Source organism: Puma concolor, chromosome C2 (assembly GCF_028749965.1).
Source record: "Puma concolor isolate L17-30 chromosome C2, mPumCon1.1.hap2, whole genome shotgun sequence".
Taxonomy (NCBI): Eukaryota; Metazoa; Chordata; class Mammalia; order Carnivora; family Felidae; genus Puma; species Puma concolor.
This window is the reverse complement of record NC_141675.1, coordinates 78,747,978-78,772,599: the sequence shown is the minus strand read 5'-3', so window position 1 is coordinate 78,772,599 and position 24,622 is coordinate 78,747,978. Positions and strand designations below refer to the sequence as shown.

Genomic DNA, 24,622 nt, shown 5'->3' with positions numbered 1-24,622 from the left:
GAGAGAGAGAGTTGGGGGGGGGGGGAGGGCCAGAGAGAGAGGGAGACAGAATCCAAAGCAGGCTCCAGGCTCTGAGCTGTCAGCACAGAGCCTGATGCTGGGCTTGAACTCAACGAACAGTGAGATCATGACCCGAGCCGAAGTTGGATGCTTAACTGACAGAGCCACCCAGGTGCCCAAATAATACGAGTATTATTATACTTTTGTCCAAACCCACTGAATGTGAAACACCAAGGGTGAGCCCTAATGTAAACCGTGAACTCTACACAATAATGATGTCAATGTAGGAACATCATTTGTAACAAATGTACCATTCTGGTGGGGGATGTTGATAATGAGGGAGGCTGTTTAAGTGCCATGGCCTCTCAATTTTTTTTTCATGAGCAGAAGATTTGAGCAGGAACTTCACAAAGGAATATATAGAAACAGTCATTATGCACATTTAAAAAATTTTAACCTCATTTGTCATGAGGGAAATATAAACCAAAACTAAGATGAAATCTCACTTCACAGACACTAAAATAGCTAAAAGGAAGAAAGACTGAAAATAATAAGTGTTGGCAAGGATGTGAAGCATCTGGAAGTCTCATATGCTGCCAGTGGAAATATAAAATGGTACAGTTACTTTGGAAAAGAGTTTGACAGCTTTTTTAAAAGTTAATTTTTCCCCTACCATTTGGCCCATAAATTCTACTTCTAGGTATTTACTGAAGAAAAGTAGCAACATATGCCCACAAAAAGAGCTGCCCAAAATGCTCACAGCAGATTTATTCGTAATGGCCAAATACTGGAAAAGCCCCAAATGCCCATCAATGGCTAAACAGATTGTGTTCCATTCATACGATGGAATATTACCGAGCAATGAAAATGAACAAACTGCCATGGAATCGAGAAACGTGGATGATTGGATTGGGTGAGACTGTCCTGAGTCTTAATCTCAGCACTGCTTATTTACCTAAAGGCCTTCAGCTCTTATCCCCATCAGAACAGTTCCCTTTGCAAGAAAATGTTCTGGGGAAAGCCTTACGAGTGGGATGGTCACCAAATTCTCATTGGAGCCCCTAACACTTTGCCTTATATAGAGAAAGCCCCTTCTCATGCCCTTACTTGGGTTTATTTTTTGGTTTGGGTTTTTTGGATCTTTTGATCGATGGATCAGCCTTTTTTTTTTTTTTTTTTTAACGTTTATTTAGTTTTGAGAGACAGAGAGAGAACGTGAGTTGGGGAGAGGCAGAGAGACAGGGAGACACAGAATCTGAAGCAGGCTCCAGGCTCTGAGCTGTCAGCACAGATGCGGGGCGCGAACCCACAAACCGCGAGATCACGACCTGAGCCAAAGTCTGATGCCTAACCCACTGAGCCCCCAGGCGCCCCGGGATGGATCAGGCTTTTAACTCAATGTTTGCTTTTGTATATCATAACTCAGGACTTAATATATTTCGCCAGTAGTATGAGCTTTACCTCAAAATAGCTTTCCGCTTTACTGCTAAGCTTGACGCTCCCACTATTTTATAACGGTGTATCACCTTCAATTGTAAGAATTATTTCTTTTTGGTTTTTTAATTCATTGGTTTAGTTTCTTGAGCTTAGGTGCGAGAAATGACACGCTCTTACCAGTCAAATCTGAATAATGCTGGGTTTTTTCCTTTCTTGGTGAAGGGTTGGGGAGAGGTGGGTGAGTGGTCATAGTTTGCTCTAAAGGTGAGGTTTCTTTTTTCAGTTTATATGTGATGCTTGTTTGGTATGGAGGATTGCTGTATTCCCCCTCTTTCCCCACATTCTGGAAGCACTCCATCCTGCAGATCTCGCATCAAAAGTGATTCAGGTGGGACTAACTCCCTGTACGTATTCCCCGCCCCCACCGCTACTGCTGTCCTCCATTACTAGTAATAGAAGTGTGTGTGTGTCCGTTAGATCAAGGCAGCCATGTGACCTAACACGGTTAATCACAGACTGCAGGGTTTTGGGGTTTTAAGCGAAATATAGCTTGTACACAATGTGACATTAGTTTCAGGTGTGTGCCTCGTGATTCCCCAGCTCTGTATGCTATGCTGAGCTCACCATCTGTCCACCCTACAACAGTATTACAGTATCATGACTATATTCCCTCCGCTGTGCCTTTCATCCCCATGACTTATTCATTCCATGACTAGAATCCTGTGCCTCCCACTCCCTTCTTCTCATTTTGCCCAGCACCCCCCCCCCCAGCCCCCTTCTCTCTAGCAACCACCAGTTTGTCCTCAGGAGGGTTTGACGTACAGACATCAGAAGAGGAAAAGTTCTTCAGTTCGGGGATGCGGAGCTAGAAGAATGACAGAAATAGACATCTTTTCCCGCTGTCTTCTCTGGTCTCACAAAAGAAGCCATCTGTATCAAGGAAAAATGTTATCGATCCACTAACAGAGGCAGAGACCAGATGAAGTGAGAGGACAGTTAGACTCATCACCATGTCACTAGAGCCCCTGGATCTAGACTGAAGTATGCTCTATCCCTGCGATTTTTGGTTACTTGACTGATAAATTTTGATTTTTGCTTATACTGGTCGGAGTTGTGTTTCTGCTACTTGTAGCCCAGAGTCGACGATAAAACAGGAAAGTATGAAAGGGAAAAACAAGTACTATTAATTCCACCACCAAAGATACCTGGATTTTTGTAGTATTTTTGTGAGTTTTTATTCCAATCATTTTCTATGCGTGCTAATAACTATACCCACAATTCTGTATCCTTTTTTTTTTTTTGTAAACTTAACCTAAGTATAGGGGCGCCTGGGTGGCTCAGTCGGTTGAGCGTCCAACTTCGGGTTCAGGTCATGATCTCGCAGTCTGTGAGTTCGAGCCCTGCGTGGGGCTCTGTGCTGACAGCTCGGAGCCTGGCACATGCTTCAGATTCTGTGTCTCCCTCTCTCTCTCTGCCCCTCCCCCACTCATGTTCGCTCACTCTCTCTCTCTCTGTCAAAAATAAATAAACATAAAAAAAATTTTTGAACTTAACATAATTATATAAGCATTTCTTGGGTAATTCAGAATTATTTGCAAATACCATTGCTCATGGGTATCTCATCATGCAACCATGCCATGATTATAACCACCCCTCCATTATTGGGTACTTAACTTGTTTCCAATTTTTCTTCATTATGAAGTCTACTACAATAAATATCTTTGTACCCAGAGATTTTTTTCCTGCCTTTAGGGTTATTTCCTTCATATATAATCTCAGGAATTTAATTATTGGGCAAAACATATGAACATTTTAAATGTCCATGATAAAATGTTAGTAATTTATATCCAAAGAGTTGTTGTATTGTTAATAACCTCAACAAAAGTGCCTAAAGATACCAAATTCATGACTACATTAAATATTACTACTTAAAACGATCTTTCATTAGTTATATAGTTGAAAATAACATGGCATAACTTTGTTTTAATTTGTATTTATTAGAAACGTATTTGCATAAACTTATAAGTCATTTCTTTTCTTCCTTTTTGTGGCTTGTCTCTTCATGTCCCTACCCATGTGTTTCCTGGAGACATTGTGTTTTTATCAATTTGACTTTTTTTCTTAATTTTTTTTCATGTGTATTGGTTTTTGAGAGACAGAGCATGAGCATGGGAGGGGCAGAGAGAGGAGGAGACACAGAACCCGAAGCAGGATCCAGACTCCGAGCTGTCAACACAGAGCCCGACCCAGGGCTCGAAGCCACAAACTGTGAGACCATGACCTGAGCCAAAGTCAGATGCTTAATCGATTGAGCCACCCAGGCGCCCTGAACCTGCAATCCATTTCAAGCTCATATGAGCTTGTTTTCCTTTGTTCTAAACAAATGGAATGCATAAAGTTTCTTTGATCACATATTCAACTTTTGCATATTTTAAGGTCTAATTCTGGGCAATCTGATCTTCCATTATTCTGTCTCTTCTTACACCAGGAATATTCTGCTTTAATTGCCATGATTTTGTAATGTGCTTCAACATCTAGGTAAGGCTAGCTGCCATGCTCACTTGTACATTATTATTTTTTTTAATTTTGTTGTTATATTGTCTCACTTGTTTGCTCTCAGGTGATGACCACAAAAGGAGAAATCGAACACCTCTGAAAATTCACCAGCAGGAGCAAAATAAGAAAAGGAGCATGGCTACAAGTTATCGTCTTCAAAATGTGGCTATTGAGGAAAGAAAGAAAAAGATTCTGTCAGAACAAGACCTGGCTTCTAATCCCGCTAAAGCCCCACCATGTTGGCACTGAGGAGAGAAGAACACTGGACAAATTCCTGAGTTCTCACTGATACCACCCGAGGGGAAAACAGACAGAGGAAGTAAGCAGCCCAGGAAACACTCATCAGAGTATAGGTCCCAACTTCAGATCTTGGTGGACACAGGAAAAGCCCCAGGAAACCACCAGGAACTCAGAGGTATTCTACCATGAGGACAGGAAGCATGGCCAACACAATAGCTTAATTCTTGGGACCAGATATTTAACATCAGTTCAGAAGGCAGACTAAAACCCAGGGTACTCAACAAAGGCTGCATACAGCCCCCAGCAGAGGTCTGTGGTCTGTTCCTAATCTTTCTGCCCTCAGTCTCAGACGAGGGGACAGAGCGCAAGATTTTAGCTCCACCCTGTAGCCTGGAGGTGAGACTTGCAAGTGTCAGGGATGCAAGTCCCGGAGAACTCATCCTCACTGTCTCGGGGAGAGGTGAGGGTCTGGAAACAGCTGCCCACATGCACCACCAGCAAGCTAGAATTAATCAGATAGGAGAGAAGCAAGCACAGTGTGCCAGAGAGGAACCAAGAACCAGGTGGGGAGGAAAAATATATAAGCCAAGCAAAAAAATTAAAAAAAAAAACAAAAAACCAAAACGCCTAAGAGTGTGTGTTCTGTGGAAGACTGTGATGAAAGCGTGAGTAAATAATGTGTTCAGAGGGAGCCCAACAACAAGAGGGTAAAGCAACAGAACTTCCAGAATATTGTTAAGTAGGAATGGCAACAGTAGTTGTCTTGTCTTGTCCCCAGTTTTGATAAGGACATATTTGGTGTCCATTATTTATTATAATGCTAGTCACTATTTAGAATTTGTTATGCTTTGGGGCGCCTGGGTGGCTCAGTCAGTTAGGCGTCCAACTTCAGCTCAGGTCATGATCTCACAGTAGGTGAGCTCGAACCCCACGTCGGGCTCTGTGCCGACAGCTCAAAGTCTGGAGCCTGCTTCGGATTCTGTGTCTCCTCCTCTCCCTGCCTCTCCCCTGCTCACGCTCTGTCTCTCTCTGACTCTGAATAATAAATAAACATTAAGAAAAATTAGAATTTGGTACGCTTTATCATGGGAAGGATTCAGCATTTTATCTCCAATCCATAATGTGTTAGCAACAAATGGTTGAACACTGACTCAACCTATTTCAGCTGGCGCAGACAAGTTATTTTGCAAGGTCCTGTTTTCCTCTCGCACCACACTCACAAAGACCTTCAGTCCAGTCCTCAGAACTTGTCCACCTGAATGAGGAGCGAGACATTTCATCGTATTTCCATTTAGCAACCAGACTTTCTGTCACACAGCAACCTTAATGACTCATTTTACAAAGGCAAGTTTTTCCACTACCAGTATTTACAAGATTGCTGACACTGGAGCTACAGGTTGTATTAATGCCCTGTCCCCCCAAATGTCTTGAAACTAGAAAGAAGGACAGGCTAGAGGGACTGGGATTTATTTTTTCTACGCACATGAGCTTTGGAGCCAGGTAGCTCTGAGTACACATCCTTGCTCTACAATTTACCCATCGTGATTTTGAAGCACAACTTAGTTTCTCCGAGCACCCGTGTTCTCACGTCACAGGTGGGTCTATGGATATTTAATTTACAAGGGGTTGTAAGAATTAAATACAATAATGCATTTTAAACAGGTACCTTAAAACGGTTCTTTATATCATTTTCAATTTTTTTTTAACGTTTATTTATTTTTGAGACAGAGAGAGACAGAGCATGAATGGGGGAGGGTCAGAGACAGAGAGGGAGACACAGAATCTGAAACAGGCTCCAGGCTCTGAGCGGTCAGCACAGAGCCCGACGCAGGGCTCGAACTCACAAACTGCGAGATCATGACCTGAGCTGAAGTCGGACACTTAACCGACTGAGCCACCCAGGCTCCCCCTTTATATCATTTTCGATGCTATTATTTAAAAAAAAATTATTATGTGCCTGGCACATCATAGAAACTCAATAAATATTTACTGAATGAATAAATGATCTCTATAAAAAATTCAGAGATGAAATAGAAAGTCTAAGCCCACAAGAGATTTACCAGCTAGGAAATTAATTGCAAATAAAATAAATCTAGATGAAACTGGAGTTCTAGGTTTGATTTCATGGGGCTTAGCAACTTAATTCTTTTTTTTCTGAAAAAAATTATTTTAAATTCCAGTCTAATGACGGAATTCTGTTACCTTTTTTTTCTAATTTTTTTTAATGTTTATTCATTTTTGAGACAGAGAGAGACAGAGCATGAATGGGGGAAGGTCAGAGAGAGAGGGAGACACAGAATCTGAAACAGGCTTCAGGCTCTGAACTGTCAGCACAGAGCCCGACGCGGGGCTCAAACTCACGGACCGCGAGATCATGACCTGAGCCGAAGTCAGCCGCCTAACCGACTGAGCCACCCAGGCGCCCCATGTTACCTTTTTACTAAGTATTCTTCCTAACTAGATCTCAGCCTGGTTCCTGAGTCACAAACTAATTTCTGACCCCTTGTATTCTTTGGATGCAAATACAGTAGAAACTTAGTTTGCAAGCATAATTATTTCCGGAAACATGCTTGCAATCCAAAGCACTGCATATCAAAGAGAATTTACCCACAAGAAATAATGGAAATTCAGATGATTTGTTCCACAACCCCAAAAAATTCATGTAAAAATGATTACAATACTGTAAAACAAAATCACAAAGAAAATACAAAACATAAAGAAAAACAAATTAACCTGCCCTTACCTTTGAAAATCTTCATGGCCTGTGTGAGGAAGACGAGAGAAAGGAGGGTTATTGTGTAGGACGACTTTCACTGTCACTAATGGAATCACTGCTATCTATTGGCTCAATGGAATCTTTTTCTTTTGTTCAACTTTAACAAGAAACCTACCTAATGACCTAGAATGAAGCAAAGCATTCCTAAGCTTACTTTTGTATGGAAAAGCAAAGGTCTGTCCGTAGGCGCTTTGAAGTGACAAAAAATACACTAGGGCCAGTTGTGGGCACGTTCCAACCTTCTGAAAAATCACTGATTTCTGCCAAACACCATGGCCTGAGACTAAGCATCTGAGCATGGGAGACAATCACCCACAATCCCACAGAGAGAGAGAGACAGAGACAGAGAGAGAGGAACCATTGTGATCATGTTGTGATCATGCGACATTCAGCGTCACGTACTATTCTTATTGCAAGACATCGCTCATTTATCAAGTTAAAATTTATTAGCAACGTTTGCTCGTCTTGCAGAACACTCATAGAACAAGTTACTCGCAATGCAAGGTTTTACTGTAACAGAAATCAACTCAAGCTGGCTTAAGTTAAAAGGAGAAATTGTACAAAAATCTAGGAACTGGTTCTCGGGGGACCCACGGGCAGCGATACAGCTGTGTCAAGAAGGAATGGAAACAAAAAGGGGAAAGCTTCTGGGAACTAGAATGCTCTCACTCTCCCTCCAACTTTCAGTTCTATTTCTTTCTTTCTTTCTTTTTTTTTTTTAAGTTGATTTATTTACTTCGAGAGAAAGTGAGTATAAGGGGGGGAGGAGTAAACAGAAGGAGAGAGAGAATCTCAAGCAGGCTCCGCGTCATCCACGCACAGCCTGATGCGGAGCTCAAACTCACAAACCGTGAGGTCAAGACCTGATCTGAAAGCAAGGGTCAGACGCTTAACTGACTGTGTCACCCAGGCATCCCTTCAGTTCTGTTCCTAAGACTGGTTCTTTCACCAAGATGAGCCTCTTCTCTCTCTAGACCGTCTGGCAGAAGGTAGCCACCCATGAGCCTTGAATCTTCATGTTTGGCATGTATCCTCATTCATATTCCTGAGGGAAATTGGGTTGGCCTGGCTTAGATCAAGCACCTGCCCTGGTTCATTCAACAGCCTCTAGGAGAAAGGGATCAGAATGGAACACAGAATGGACCACCTTCACTGCTTGAACTGAAGGACCGGGGGGGGGGGGGGGGGGGGGGGGAGGGGGGAGGGGTGTGGTGGGGAAGGGGCACCAGGGAGAAATGGCAGGACATCCAATAGATGTCCACCACACGTAGCCCTTATCACACACTGACCCTGAGCCTGTTCACAGCCCTGACTCTAACCACAGACTGAACTGCCCACTAAGACTTCATCTTGGCCCAGGGACTCCACTTACATTGACCTTGTGAAACACACATAACTGATAAAGTGAAGAGATCTCACTTCGCTTCTTTTTGGGAAAATGTGGTTTTTGTTCAAAGGCATGTGAATTTTTTTCTCTTCTTTTTCTTTATTAGAGAGAGACAGAGAGAGGGAAAGAGAGAGAGAGCAGGGCAGGGGCAGAGAGAGAGGGAGAGGGAGAATCCTAAGCAGGCTCTGTGCTGTCAGCACAGAGCCTGACATGGGGCTTTAACTCATGAGCCATGAGATCCTGACCTGAGCTGAAATCCAGAGTCAGACAGACACTTAACTGACGGAGCCACCCAGGTGCCCCAGACATGTGAATTTTGTTCAAACTCATGTTTACTTACTATAAAATACCCGAGTGAGAACTAAAAGGTTAAAGGGAAAAAAAAATCTAATTCTTTCAAAACATTCTTCAAAACCTGGATATTTCTAGAAATTCCTGAGTAAAACACTAGATGAACAAAATTTCTGAATTTGGAGGTTACTATTTCCAGTTTGGTCCCTGTGGGTGGGGTCACACTGACTTTTTTAGTCTCTGCACAGGGTGTAATATATTCTCATCAACCAGTCCAGGCACAGTAAAATTCAGAGGCTGGGGTAAGTCAAGACCTTACTTGGCTCCAGACTCCCTTAGTGGAGGAGGACTTTTAATAGCAAAAGTTTTAACATTGTAATGTTTCAATGTATATAGATGTAATATACATAGAGACCACAATGTAAAGAGATCCGGACAAAGAACGCTAGTTGATTATAAGCATCTATATTTTATTTGAAGTGCTAAAATATTAATTCTAACTATACTGTGAAAAGTTAGGCATATACATTGTATTCCTGGAGCAACTACTAAAAAATACCACCAACACAGACAAAAATCCAATAAATAAATTAAGATGAAATACTATGAAATATTCAACCAATCCAAAAGAAGTCAAGAAAGAGAATAAAATGGGGGGCAAACAGAAAACAAAATGGTAGCCTTAAATCCAACCATAACAACACTTGTATTCAATATGAACTGTCTAAAACACCAATTAAAAGAGAAGGTTTTCAGACCGGATAAAAAAACAAGACCCAATCACAAGCAGTCTATAAAAAAATACATCTTAAGTACAATAATACAATTGACCCTTGAACAACATGGGTTTTATTTTTACTTTTTTAAAGTTTATTTATTTATTTTGAGAGAGTGTGTGGGGGGGGGTGTGGGGGAGGGAAGGGCAGAGAGAGAAGGAGAGAGAGAGAATCCCAAGCAGGCTCTGCACTGCCAGGGCAGAGCCCAACGCAGGACTTGAACCTGTGAACCGTGAGATCATGACCTGAGCCAAAAACAAGAGTTGGACGCTTAACCGACTGAGCCACCCAGGCACCCCAGAACAACATGGGTTTTAGTTGCATGGGTCCACTAACACACAGATTCCTTTTCAATAAATACACATACAATAATGTAAATGTATTTTCTCTTCCTTATAATTTTCTTAATAACATGTTCTTTTTTCTAGCTCACTTTATTGTAAGAATACAGCATATCATACCTATAATATACAGAACACATGTTAGTCGACTATTTACGTTGTCATTAAGGCTTCTGGTCAATAGCAGACAAGTTTTTGGAGGGTCAAGTTTACACACAGATTTTTTTACTGTGTGGAGGGTTGGTACCCCTAAACCCCACACTGTTCAAGAGTCAAACGCATAGATTTAAAGCAACATGATGGAAGAAGATATACCACGCAAACAACAATCAAAAGAAAGCTAGAGTGCCTATATAAATTCCAGACAAAATAGACCTCAGAATAGGGAAAATCACCGGAGATAAATAAAGGCATTATATAATGATAAAAAGTAAACTCTCCGAGAAGACATAATATTAAAAGAGTATGTACTTAATAGGAGAACTCCAAAATACATAAAGCAAAAGCTGGCAGAACTGAAGAGAAATAAACAAACCCATAAGTATTATTTGAAGATATGATGGGGCCATGAAGATAACACAGGACCACTAATCCTAAAATATTGGCCACAACTTCTCTCAGGAGGTATTGGGCAGATTGGCTCTCTCTGTTTCCACAAAGAACTAACCCTGCTCCAGGGAGCTTACGGTGAGTGTGGCACTATGTCCAGTGCTGTGAAGAAGCCACCTTACCCAGATGTGGGACTGTGAGCATGGCCAGACGTTAGCTACTTGTTGAAATTTTAGGGAAAACCGATAGTAATTTTCCAGCAATATCTCCCTGAGAAACCTAAGAAAATTCAAACATGCCACTGAGAGTTTATTGTGGGCAGGTGTTTTTGCAATTCATCATCCACTCTCCCACTTCTGGTAACCGTCTCCTGTTTTGCCTTAGAGAAAATACCCTTTCTTCAGCTTGAGCCATAATCAACTTACGTCAATAAATATAGTCCATCGTCCTGAGCGAAATAATTGGTCAGAGATGGGCATACAATGTAGCCAGAGCCAATGGCGTGCAAAGACATGGTTGCTGGGGCTTATGGAAAAGAGAACTTCCACTCTCCTCCTTGGGAACCACCAGAAAGGAGGATATCCCTTTAGCCAGATGGTGGGATGGGAGGGTGCCAGAGCTGGCACGCTACCAGTCAGTCTTTTGGTTTTTTTTTTAAGTCTCTCTCTCTCTCTCTCTCTCTCTCTCTCTTTTGAGAGTGAGAGACAGAGCATGTGCAAGCAGGGGAAGGGCAGAGGGAGAGGGAGAGAGAGAATCCCAAGCAGGCTCTACACTCAGCACAGAGACCAAAGCGGGGCTCAACCCCATGACCCTGGGATCATGACCTGAGCCAAAATCAAGAGTCAGACGCTCATCCTACTGAGCCACCCAGGCAACCCTACCAGTCAGTCTTTTGATATCCTGAGGAAAAGTCTAGCAGTATACTGTGTAGAGCCTGGGTGTTAAGCCTACACTGCTGAAGGCAGAGTAGAAGAACAGATAGAAAAAGGTCTTTGATTTCACTTGAGCCTCTGGTTTAAGCCTTGCCTCATGACAGAGCAGCTGCTCTGGTATTTTCCATCGTGCAAGGGAATCTTTTTTTTTTTTTTCCTCTCAAGTTACAGTTGGGTTTTCTGTCATTCATAACATGGCGTCCTCACACACAGTTTACTCCTTCCTCTCTAAACCCCATGTCTTTCGTGGGACTCAAGTGCTTCTACTTTTAATGCTGAAGAGTACCTTTACTTGTAGAAAATGACGGTATGCAAACATTTTAAAAGACAGGGCTTTGTATGTAGAAATAATAGTGGCTTAATGATTAGCAATACACATGCAAAAGGGAATCATTCAGAATTTAAAACTGTAAGCAACACAAACCCTTTCCCCTTTCTGTTTATAAAGAATGCTGCTATTGACTCTACTTTTGCTAAAAACGCTGAAAAGCTTTATTCAAGCTATTGTCTCCGGGGAAGATATTTACCACTATCGATCACCTGCTTTCTTTTTTTGGAATATTTTTGACAATTAAACTTGTGTATATTTAGATGTATAATGTGATGATTTGCTATAGATAAAAATTGTGAAATGATCACCACAATCAAGTTAATTACCATGCCCATCACCTCAGATAGTTCTTTTTTGTTCTTTTTTTTTTTCCTTCTTTTCTTCTTTAACACTTAAAGAACAAGAATAGATTCAGAAGGTCCAGGCCTTGCCAGACCCTGTTGGTGCTGAAGGAAAGAATGGTTTCCAAATTCCTTTGTGTGTTTTGCATTGTGGACGGAAGCTACTTCCTTGAGGGAAAATTCTTTAAGTATTCTGGAAAGCACAGTCATCCCAAACCTCAGTAGAAAAGAGTCAAACTCTCCAGTGGAACAAGGATTAGGTGCTTAAATTCAGGGAGTTCCTAAAATGAAAATGTTTCATAGATCAGGTTTAGTTATATGGAGAGACTGAACTGGAGATAATTCTGCATAGGGATGAGATTCCAAAGGTTGGTCTTCATGAGGCATTTATCAAGGACCTGCAAAGGGACTCGGTGGTGAGGGAAGCTCAGTTCTTTCCCATCAGTAGTCCCTGGCCTGGAGGAAGGATGTCTTTCACATTCAGGACTCTCATCTAGCATAACATATAGCGGGGCATAGGGGCACAATGTGTGCGGAAGGTTTGCAGGAAAGAGCGAGCCCATCAGAGAAGTTTCCTGACTAGGTGGCTCTGAGGAACAGGGAGGATTTCAGCCTGTGGAGATCGAAGTCGCTTTCTGAGCTAGAGAGAAGAGCATGAGGAAAGAGACAGAGAAGCCAAAGTACAGTCATTCAGGGGCCATTAATAGTCCAGTTGGGATGGGACATAGCCATAGAATCACCTTCTCTGACGCAGCTCTACCGGGAAAAGGCTTAACTCACCATGAAGGCCAACTCGGAGGCCCTCAGATGAGCTGGGTGATTGACTCCCTACCAACACTCCCAAGAGGCCGTGTACTCCTAAACAAGGGCAGGGTCTAGAGGAGAAGGTCTCTAGACCTGGGTTTGATTTCTAACTCTGCCACTTAATACCTGTGTCACCTTAGGCAGTCACTCTCAGGCTCAGAACCCAAGTGCAAAAAGAGGAGAATAATACGTTTCCTGTGTACCTCGCAGGATTGGCATGAATATGAGGAAAAACAATAGACACAGAATAACACTATGAAATACTTTATGGTAGTCAGGTATCTTGCCATGTGTGCAAAGCACCCCAGGAAATGTTATTAACCTTTCATTGCTACTACATAGCAGATCCTTGAGGCCAGGGACCATGTCTTCTTCAGGAACATAGTATATAATTTTTTTAAAGGACTTGGTGAATGAATGAGTAAATGAATGAATAATGTTCAGAGCCCTCCAACCAGGTAGTAAAATTAATCTCCTAACTACACTGAGAACCTGTAGACTGTTCTTTCACTTTTGTTTGTCTGGCCCAGTGGAGGTTCTAAGTTAGTTGTGATCAAACGGTGTCATAGTAGAGAAGGAAGCCTGTAAAGGTGGAGTCATTGACGTTATCTGCATAGAGCCCATTAGAGTCCCCATCCCCATACACCTGGAGCCAGACTTCATCGCCCATCTCCAGATGGAGGAGCACAGAGCCAGAGGCCTGGTCCACATTCTTCTCCTGGTACTGGTCATAGGTGAAGAGCATCGCCTTGTCTCTCTTGTAGAGACTGACCTTGACGTCCTTCAAGTAGACTGTGATGTGGTAGGAGAAGTAGTATAGCCCGGGAATGTTGCAGTGGAATTTTCCAGTGGTAACATCGTAGTGGTTTTGCTGATTGTAGAAGATTTTGGTAAAGCGAATGGGAACATTGGGGACTGTGACCCGACTCTCCAATCCCACACTGAACGCTGAGCGGTATACGTAGGCACTTTCTCCAGGTTCTCCTTTCCTGCCTGGGATTCCTGGAAAACCTCGGGGACCTTCAATCCCAGTTACTCCAGTTTCACCAGTGTCACCCTTAGGACCAACAAGACCTAGAGAATGAGAAGACTTCAGTGACCACAGAAACAGAACTCCTCCCTAGGTTAGTTCTAACCTAAAACACCGTCCTTATCTCCCTTACCCACAACTTGCCAGACTTGCAGAGCAGGGAAACGATAGGGGCTCCCAAAGAGGTGAGTTATACCTTCTCCTTCTACATCTCCCGTTAATTCATCTCCAACCTCATTCCCTGTAAGTCTCCATCATAGACCCTCCACCCTGCCAGCCCTTCACATGTTGGCTCAACCAACCATACTTCTATCCCCTCTGTCTGGAATGCCCTCTCTCTATTCTGTCTACCCATCCTTTAAGGCCTGGCTCCAGTCCCACCTCCTTCTTAAAGCCTTCATTGTTAATAATCCGGATCTGCATTGAGAGCATTTTGTCTCGGTTCCGTACTTCCGGCATTAGTCCACATTCAACTTGGCATATTTGGAATAGGCTTTCTCGTAGTAATCCTTAACAGCTTTGTGCATTAGACTTATGTCCTTAATCAGACCAAGAGTTCCGCAGGAGCAGGACCGTGAGCTGTAAGAGTGTGCATTATGTGTGAATGCCCCTGGGTGGAATGGGAAGTTAGCGGAAATGAAGGGTAACGTGAATGTGAACAGATTGGGCATAGTGACGGGTGAGGTGGGATGGGAAAAGGTACAGAGAACGTGATGTGGCTAGAGCAGAGTTGAGCGTACTGGTTTTACAGGTACCACTTATTCTCAGAGGCGAACCCAAATCCATTTTGGGTTGCTTGTGGGTCACAGAAAACAAATTCACTTCCTCCCTGTGTCTAGGCCTTAGTCAATAGCTAATGCCTCTTCCACCTCACAGAAGTCTATGACAATGGAAGCCGAAAACCTTGTTCTTACCTGGATCTCCTTTCTCACCCTTTTCACCCGAGGTGCCATCTCTACCATCCCGGCCTGGGATCCCATTGTGGCCGGGATGCCCCGGGATGCCTGCCATCCAACCTGTGCAGGCCCCTTTTGGCAGGGGAACCACAACTCCAGGCCCTTCTGTCTCGGAGTCCTGGCCGCGAATTGGCAGGACCAGTAGCAATAGAACAGCTCGTAGCAACAGCATCCTGAGCCCTGGAACCCAGATTCGCACCGTCAGCCCTGTGAGCAGACCCCACACAGCACACCCCGTCAGGACCTATGCAGGACCAGGGCCATCTCAGCAGCACCCACTTCTGAGACCTGCTCTCTGAACACTCACCTCTTATGGAAGACTGTTCTAACAATTTCCACCCACCTTGATCTCTTTTTGCCCTGAAATTTGTAATACTTAGCATTATTCTTTGTGTATGGTCTCCTTTCCTCAACAGATCGTGAGTTCAGTGAGGGCAGGACAACACTTTTCCAATTACCTCATGTCTGGGCACAGGACCAGCCTCCTTAGATCGAATTCCAAGAGTCCATTTGTCAAGAATCTATCCCTTGAGTTTTCCAAGGATGATGGCTCAGATCCTCTCCTTCAACTCTAACCAATATCTCTCTCTCTCTGCCTCCTTTTATCTTCTCTACTTCCCTCTCCTTCATTTTTATGTCTGTTCTTCCTTCTTTCTCTTTCATTCTTTCTTCCTCTCCCCATTTCCTAGATCACATGATAGACCATTTGGGTTATTGCACACACACACACACGCATACATACACATGAGTGCACACACGTATACACACACTCGCACAAGGCACACACACACAGCCTTTCCCTGAGTCAGACAACCAGAGACACACTGTCCCATGAGGATATGCACTGACTCTGCCTGGGTCACACTTAGCAGCACTTCTTTACCTCCCTGATCCCTATGCAGCTTTCAGGACACAGTAGGGATGTCTTCTTTTTCAGGAAATCCTCCCTCCCCAATCTGGGTTGTTTGTTCCTCCTTTGCACACCCCCAGTGCCCTCACTTACCTCTAACATTGCATTTCCTGCACTACGCTGTAATTGCTGATTTGCTCATTCATTTCTCCCATTAAACCACAGGCACCAGGGATGAAGACTGACATACTACCAGCACAGAGTAGGGACTAAAGAAATACTTTCTGAGGAAGAAAAGAAAGGGCAAGAGAGCCAGAGAGAGGAGGGAAGGAGGTAGGAAGAGGGAAAGAAGGATGGAGAGGGGAGGGGATTTTAAATGTGTCTTCTGGGAGCCCTAGCAAAAAGTTCAAGTGGTACAGGTGGCCGGGGACACCTTCCCAGAACCGTTCCTTCATATCCCCCTCCTAGAAGATGATACTCGTCCCCTCCCAGTTTCTGCGTCTGATATCAGGGTGATCTTAGTCCCCTGCCTCTGATAGCCAGCTTCTTGGTCTTCTCAACCTTCTCTCACCAAGGAGTCGAGAGAAAGCACCACAGAAAGGAAAAAGGACCCTGGATCACAGTCATTACTAAAACCCTCTGTGGAGTGTGAAAGGTGCCTAATCCCAAGAACATGCTTCTAAGTTAAACACAGCCTGTGTGTATTTTTCTACTCTGAGCACTCACTATTTTTCATCAATATGCTTATCTCTCAAGGGTTATGCAAAGTCTCCAGAACTGGGTTTGGTTTCAGGAAACAGTTCCTCCATGAGGGATGCAAGAAAGACCCTGATTGGCAATTTTACCCCCAAAGATGTGCATGGCGTCTAGAATCCCATTTCTATGTCCCATCACCTGGGGTCTATAGTGCCCTCTCAGTGTGATACAACCAACCCATCATTCATTCATATATATTCATTTTTCATAGATAGAGAGAGAGAGAGATATGGATGTAGGTGTAGATATAGACACACACATGTATTCACTAAAACTAATAACATAAACATCTTGGAAACCACAGAAAACAAAAGAATCCCCAGTCCCAAGACTTTCTCTGTTTATTTTTAAACATAATGAAAAAGGTACTTTGCACAGAAATTCATTCCCAATTTTTGCCTTGTTATTTTCTAGTTCACATAATCATCATTTTAACGGTGTATGTGCTCCTTCCTCAAGTGGATATAGCCAACTATACGGAACCATTTCTATTGTGTTCAACTTTTAGCTTACTTCCATTTTAAAGTATTATTTTAAAATCCCTAACTAATATCCTTGGTCATGGAGCTTATCCGCATCTCATATTCTGTCATGACATATTCTCAGAAGTAATATTAGCAGACCAAAAGGTATGAACATTTTTAAGGCTCTTGATGCATATTTCCAAATTGCAGTTTGTTATACTGTTACTAGGTCGTGTGTTAGTGTGTGCATAAGAGAGCCTATTAACTACTCTCACCAGCAAAATTTTTAAAAACCTATTTTTGTTGTTGTTAGTTTAGGGAACAAAAGAAATGGTACCTGGCTACTTCGATCATTAGTGAGTTGTACATTTTATCAAAGTCCTGTTTTCTAACTTAATTTCCTATCCCAATTTAACTTCCTCATTCATTATACAATCTGTTAGTGGTTTTTGTCACTTAATTTACTAGGGACACAATGTGCTTTTTAAAAAAATTTTTTTAATGTTTATTTATTTTTGAGAGAGAGAGAGAGAGAGAGAGACAGAGAGTGAGCAGGAGAGGGGCAGACAGAGAGGGAGACACAGAATCCGAAGCAGGCTCCAGGCTCCGAGCTGTCAGCGCAGAGCCCGACACAGGGCTCGAACTCACAAACCACGAGACCATGACCTGAGTCAAAGTCAGACACACAACCGACTGAGTCACCCAGGCGCCCCATGTGCTTTTGAATCAATTTGTGTGAGCTCTTCACGCCAACACTTTATCATATATGCCATGACTATTTTCTTAAGTGATTATTCTGTAGATTATTCTTCTGTTTATCCTGATTTTTAAGTGGCAGAAGTCTTAGCTTTTAGAGTCAACTCTGCTGATATTTTTCTTTGCCTCTAAGTTTTAAACAGTTCTCAGCCATTCTATGTTTTGGTAAATATTCTATTTTTTTATCCTCTGATGTTCGATATATTTTAAATTTCACTCTTTAATTCATCTTCGATATTTTGTTTTGGTGTAAGCTGTGATCTAAAATACTCAAATGATTTCTCCCTATTTGAAGACTAGCTGTTTAAAGACACTTTCAGTTCATCTTTTCCCTCTCTATTGAGCTGATAGATCATTTAGCAAAGAACAAATATGATCTTATAAATAACGTGAGAATTGAGAATGAGGTAGACTGATAGAAGGAGGGGTAGAAACTGAAGAAACATGGCAGCTGAGACAGAAAGGACTGGACAGACTCTGTCCCCTCCGCAGTGGTGGTGAATCTCTAGCCAAGGCTCACTCTTTCCATCTGCATGTACCGTTGTCGCCCTCTACTGATTTCAAGGGCTCAGGAGGGCGTAGTCCATAGCTCCTGGAAATAAAATGAGACACAGCATGGGCTTGGCTTGCCCCACAATAAGAAGAAAGAGGTGAGTGAGATTAGAAGCCAAGGAGGAGAGGCCGGCCAAGCCCCTTTTGTGTTTAGGAAGAATGCTTGTTCTGAGGCTTTGAAGACTTCATATGCATTTGAAATTTCTATTTGTCACCTTCATTCTTTCTCCTTCTGGGCTTAGCATTACAAGTCCCAAGAAGACCTCTGAGAGGTTCTGTGCTTGCTTTCTCCAGAAATGAGGAGGGCAGAATCTATGAGGCTGTGTCCTTTTCCACAGGGAGATGGGAAGAGAGAATCCAGAATGCAAGAACTGGTGGGTGCAGCTATGGAAAGACCCAAAGATAAAAGGAGATTGGGGGCTGTCTCCAAACTGTTGGGGGGAGTGTGATGTAAGAAGGTCTCTGGGTTCTCTGGTTCCTCCTCCTCTTTGAAAAATCAAGATTCTATTCTCCCAGCCTTAGGGAGAATAGAATTCTTTCAGCCCTCAACACTTTGGCATTATGGACAGATTTTTCCACTAACAGGGACAACCAGTCTGGGTTCCATGACAGTGGCATGGGGTGGAGGAGGTACTGAAAAAAGGGGTGGGGTGGGGCACCTGGGTGGCTCAGTTGGTTGGGCCTCCGACTTCAACTCAGGTCATGATCTCGCGGTTTGTGAGTTCAAGCCCCGCATCGGGCTCTCTGCTGACAGCTCAGAGCCTGGAGCCTGCTTTGGATTCTGCGTCTCTTCCTCTCTCTGCCCCTCCCATGCTCATGCTCTGTCTCTCAATAATAAATAAACATTAAAAAAAATTTAAAAGGGGGGGTTGGGGTGAAGATGGGTACACGATTCTAGGAATTTTCTCATTCTAAGAACAGATTCTGGTTGCAGAAGAAAGTTGTCTTCTAACCTAGTTCTGAGTGGAAAAAGCGGCAATTGATAACAATTGAAGGCCAGTGCAGAAGTGTCTCTTAAAAAAATGTATTCCAAAATTATCTGTGTTCTTTGCTTAGATATGGCAATTGTTACCCTTTGATTTTGAGAGATTTCTATTTCTACAGCGGAGAACACTATTAAACGAAACTGTAATCTAAGACTCAATGGTGCCTGCAGAGACAACTCTTATATGGATCATGAAGCTAACTCCCAAGCTACACTTATAATTCTGTTTCTGTAGAACTCCATTTGTAAAGTTCTTGCCTAAAATGTCTCATGTAATCTTCACAACCATTCTGAGAGATGGTGTGAAAGAGAAGGACATCACATGCTCTATGATCTTGGTGCTCGGGTGGGAATAATTTGTTCTTACCTATAATGTGTTTCAGTCATGTATTTGTTGGAGGATTAAGAGGCGTAATCCATATAATGTACTTAGAACAGGGCATGGCACATGTCAGTGTTTAATAAATGTTAGCTATAGTCATAGCTATAAATATATAAATATAAATAGTACCCATTTTAGAGATGAGGGAAGCGGATTCAGGAAAGTTAAGTGACTCATCCAAGAGCCTAGAGCTCTTAAACGAGGAGGAGCTGGAAATCAAATTCTGGTCTTCCAAAGCCCAAAAATAGAGTCTTAGGCATAGTTCACAGGAGGAAAAAAAAATGCACCAGGATTACACATCTGCCTTTTCATATTCCACTCCATGGGATGGGGGACATAAGAAAAAATAGAATGAAAAGCCCTCCAGGTTATGATGCAAGTGCCCTGGCTTCTCGTCTAGGCTCCACCGTTAACTTGCTGGGTGACTTACTTATCTCCACCCCACCCCCAAATCTCATGTTCTTTGCCTCCAAATTATTAATGATATTATTAATGATTATTAATGAGATTAATCCTTATGCAACCTATTTCACAATCTTATTGTGAGAACCAGTTGATTAAAAGTCTGAAGCATTTTATAAACGTCCACACATATAAGTCAAGAGAAGGGAAACTAACAAATATTTATGGACCACCTGTATTGGACCACTGTACATCCACCTGCCCTTTAATCTTATTTCAGCCCTACTACTCCAGGAAGTAGGACTCAGTTCCCACATGACAAATCCCAGGACCATAGAGGATTAATAACTTCTGCCCATGCATAACAAGGAAGAGTGTGGAGGTGCACTTTAAAATCCAAAGGCCGAGTTCTTTCTACTGCACTGGCTCTCATGGTACACCGTGTATAGGCATGGATCCATTCATTCTTAGAATTATATGAAACCATAAGAGACTCTTAAAAACTGAGAATAAACTGAGGGTTGATGGGGGGTGGGAGGGAGGGGAAGGTGGGTGATGGACATTGAGGAGGGGACCTGTTGGGATGAGCACTGGGTGTTGTATGGAAACCAATTTGACAATAAATTTAATATCAAAAAAAATAATAATAATAAAATTAAATTAAAAAAAAAGAATTATATGAGGGATGGCCATGATGTTCTCTGGATCCTAAAGGGCCATATTATGATCTCTCATTTTCAGTGCTAAAATTTATAAGAAATTCCAGGACACCTGGGTGACTCAGTCAGTTAAGCGTCTGATTTCAACTCAGGTTATGATCTCACGATCTGTGAGTTCGAGCCTTGCATCGAGCTCTGTGCTGACAGCTCAGAGTCTGGAGCCTGCTTCGGATTCTGTGTCTCCCTCTCTCTCTCTGCCTCTCCCCCACTCACACTCTGCCTCTCTCACTCTTAAAGGTGAATACATGTTTAAAAAAATTGTTTAATATATAAGAAATTCCACTTTGACCTGCTGGAATTTCAGTAACAACAGCAGAATCCTACGAAATACAGGACAGAGTCTCCTTTAGGGCTGGCAGGAAACAGAGCAGTATGGTGGGGGGGGGGGGAAAGGTCAGCAAATCTGTGCCAACCCTTGTAGCAGGAAAGGGCATTAAAGCACAGATCACTCAGTCCCTGAGAGCCAAATGAACCCCAGAAATCATCTCACCCCTGCCCTGCTTCTACAAACAGGAGGTTAAGGAGAAGGCACTTATCAGATCCTCGTAGAGGCCAGCTCCCACACTAGCAGCTTCCACACATTATTTTATTTATTACTTATTTTAATTTTTACAAGAACTCCATGAAGTAAGGAAAATAATCCCAACTTTAGAGATGGGGAAATTGAGACATTAAGGACATGACCCCTGAGAGATTCCTGTTCTGACTTCCAAACCGGTAAGCTTCCCATCACATTACACTGCCTCTAAAAAGCCTCTCAGACTCAGCTTCAGAATCTACTGAACGCAATCAGGTAAGAGGAGGGACGTGAGAACACTTTGAAATTGGTCAAGGATACTTTGGAGTAGAAATTACATAAGGCACTTTCAAACTTGATTTCTTGTAACCTTCCCCACGGCCCTGCTCTTGATTCTACTATAGAGAAGAATCTGAGACTTGAAGAGACCAAGATGTTGGCTTAAGATCACGCAATTCTTAGTATACAGGGCGGGGCGGCTGGGGAGGAAAAAAAATCATACAACTCTTGTGGGTTATATGCATTCGCCATTTTTAAAGGTTAAAGTGGTAGAATATTGGGAGTACCATTTCACATGGTACAACCTAATGATGAATGACAGAATCAGGAATCAACTCAGTTTGGTCTAGCTCCCAGGAGGATTACCTGAAAGCTTTCTTTCTTTTTTCTTTTTTTTTTTCTTTTATTTGAGAGTATGAGAAGGAGAGAGAGAGAATCTTATCCTTTTAAAAATTTTTTTATTTATTTCTAAGAGATAGAAAGAAGGGGAGGGTCAGAGAGGGGGGACAGAGAATCTGAAGCGAGTTCTGTGCTGACAGGAGACAGCTCAATGAGGAGCCTGAATTCACAAACGATGAGACCATGACCTGAGCCAAAGTCAGATGCTTAGCTGACTGAGCCACCAAGGCACCCCTTACCTGAAAGCTTTCACTCAACCCTAGGAGAGCCGTCAGCATTCCTATGCCCAACACACACACACACACACACACACACACACACACACGCGCGCACACACACACACACACGCATATATTCTCAAGAAGTAGTAAAGCCGAACATCCCTCCAATGCATTTTTAGAATCAGTCGCTCTCCACATGAAAAAAATCCTGACTGAAAATTTCTGCTCTCCAAAGCTTCTACCTTCTGACTTCAGCCAAGTCGGGCCACTAATCTCTTGGCTTGACAAGGAGTAGGTGGAAAGTCTGTCCCTGCAGCCACCTTAGAAAGGACAAGAAGCAAGTCCTGTGTCTCTCTCTACAACTCCTCAAGAGTTAAGGGAGGAAGGCAACAAGGACTGCCAATTGAGCTGCAGGGCTCCATTTCTATTTCTCTGCTTCAAGAGCAAAGCTGACACCTTCATGCTCCTTTGGGCATGTTCTACCAGCATAAAGGGCTCCCCTGCTCCACTACCTTGTCTGGAGGAGCTGGCCTTACCCCTAATGGAGGGAGTCACCAGGAGTGAGGTGGCTGCATTCCCTGTGAGGACTGGTCTGAAAACCAGAACCTCTCCAGACCAGGGATCCACATCCACTGACACAAGAGGGATGGCCTGATCTCTAAAATCCTTCCTGCTCTGACGTCTGCCTCCTACACTGAAAACAACCAGATGCCTCAGGCACAGCACTTGCTGGGGCGAGCAGGATTGGGCGTGGCAAAGGCCAGGCAGACCCATTGGTTTTGGCCGGAAAATGTCTTCTAAAAATAAGATTTTCCTAAGTTTTCAGTATATGCCAAGCTTGCATTACTCCATTTGAATGTCTCAATCGTCCTGTGAGAAATCCCCACATCCCCATATTTACAGATTCCCTCAAATCCAGACAATGATTATGTCTCACTCATCTTTGCAAGTCTACCCAATGTCTGGCCTATAGAACTTTCTCAATCAATATTTGCTGAGAAGAGTCAAGTAGCAGAGCTGGGTTCCAGACTCAAGCTGAGGTCAGAGCTCAGGCTATCCCCGAGCTGCCTACTTTCCTTGCCTACCTGGTCAAGCTGAGGAGTGCTTTATTTCCTTCTCTTCTTATTTAATTGAACTCTATCACTGGACCATCCCTCCTTCCTCACGGATCCCAACCTTTTCTCTGGGTAGGCATCGTGCCACAGAGTGAATTGGGCAAAATTCAAGATTTTCACCAGAGGAACAGCTCCTTTACTCTTGGAGCTGTGGGAGAATCTAGAAAGAAGCCCAAGGTCTGTCTGCCTCCACCAGTGCTGCCCTCACCAGAGTTTTGCCTGTACGAGAGAGCCTGGGCATACCCCAGCCAGAGGCTCCATTGCAAGGCAGCCATCCCCACCCCCGGCCTGGAACTGTGATCAACTTGATCTTACCCTCAGGTGTAGAATCAGACCCACAGACTGCAGTCAGGATGGAAGTGAGGAGATGGTCCAGCCTCGGCAGCCTGGTACTCATGGGGGCAGGCAGTCCCCACCCCACAGTTGTCTCTTCCCATTGGCTAACCCTGTGAGGGCCAGAGGCCAGTGGGAGGGCACCTTGCCCCTGGCAGCTGCCTCAGGTCTCCACTCTGGGGAACCTGCTGCAACCCCCCTTGGGCTTGGGAAGCCAAGTGGGAAGCCACAGTCACAACATTCACATTCTCAGGTCTTGGCTCCTTTTTTTTTTTTTTGGCTTCCTACAATAGCAGTAGAAGATGGGACAAGGGTCAAGACCAGAGAAAGGAAAGCAAGCTACAAGCTATCTCTCCATCTGTGGGAGAAACTTCCTCCTGTAAAATGAATTGCCCGGTGGTCCAGGGGACCTCCCTCTCCCCATAGCTTTGCCCTAATAAGTCAGGGACCCCGATTACCACCACCACACTCCTGCTCACTGTGCATGATGAAGTGTGACATTTTGTGGTTCAGACACACCACTTCAGAAGGGAGAATGCTGCAATAAAGTAAGACATAGAACATATCCTCCACTCTCTGGCCTTGACCTCAGATGTGGGGAAGACTTTGTGTGTTCATTCGGAGAACTGAGGTAAAGGGAAGTTTCTGAAGCGGTGGGTGGCAGGGCCAGATTAAGATCTTTAGAGACCCTGCATTCCAAAAGACTATGGAGCCCCCAACCCTATTCAAATTCAACACAACAGAGAACTTACATAAGACCTAATATTAGAATGTCTTTCAAGATTTTCTGGTTCCAAAATTCCAGATAACGTTTTGAAAACTAACTTTTTATGGGTATGTGAGTCCTCATTTTGCCAGTGCCTTAGGCATATTGCTTAATCTACCTATTGGTGAACCCCGCTCTGGGATGGGATTGGCCTGGAAGACCAGAGGTTGCCACCTACATAGGTGTTGCTAGAAGGCTTAGGTTTGAAATGGCAACATTCATCACGTTAGACTCTTTCTTGGCAAACCCATGTTTTGTTTTGAAATGCAGGATCAGAGCTGGCCCCTACAAGCCATGAATTCTCAGGCATTAAATCATGACCCCAGCTAGGACTCAGGATCCCAGCAGCCACTTCTACAAGACATTCAGAAACAGAATG

General features: G+C 43.3%; 1 protein-coding gene across 2 annotated transcripts; it reads right to left on the bottom strand.

The window, feature by feature from the left end:
• Positions 1-13,009: 13,009 nt before the first annotated feature.
• ADIPOQ (adiponectin, C1Q and collagen domain containing) lies at positions 13,010-23,613 on the bottom strand. 2 transcript variants are annotated; one of them, XM_025913346.2, is made up of 3 exons: positions 23,460-23,613; positions 14,706-14,954; positions 13,010-13,835 (listed from the first exon to the last, which is right to left on the bottom strand). In XM_025913346.2, exons 1-3 carry the CDS (start codon positions 23,539-23,541, stop codon positions 13,315-13,317), a joined length of 852 nt encoding a protein of 283 aa, XP_025769131.1. In that variant the 5' UTR covers positions 23,542-23,613; the 3' UTR covers positions 13,010-13,314. The 2 variants fall into 2 exon arrangements, with proteins under 2 accessions (XP_025769131.1, XP_086531072.1); XM_086674946.1 differs by having other exon boundaries at positions 14,706-14,927; positions 23,460-23,611.
• Between the last annotated feature and the right edge of the window lie 1,009 nt (positions 23,614-24,622).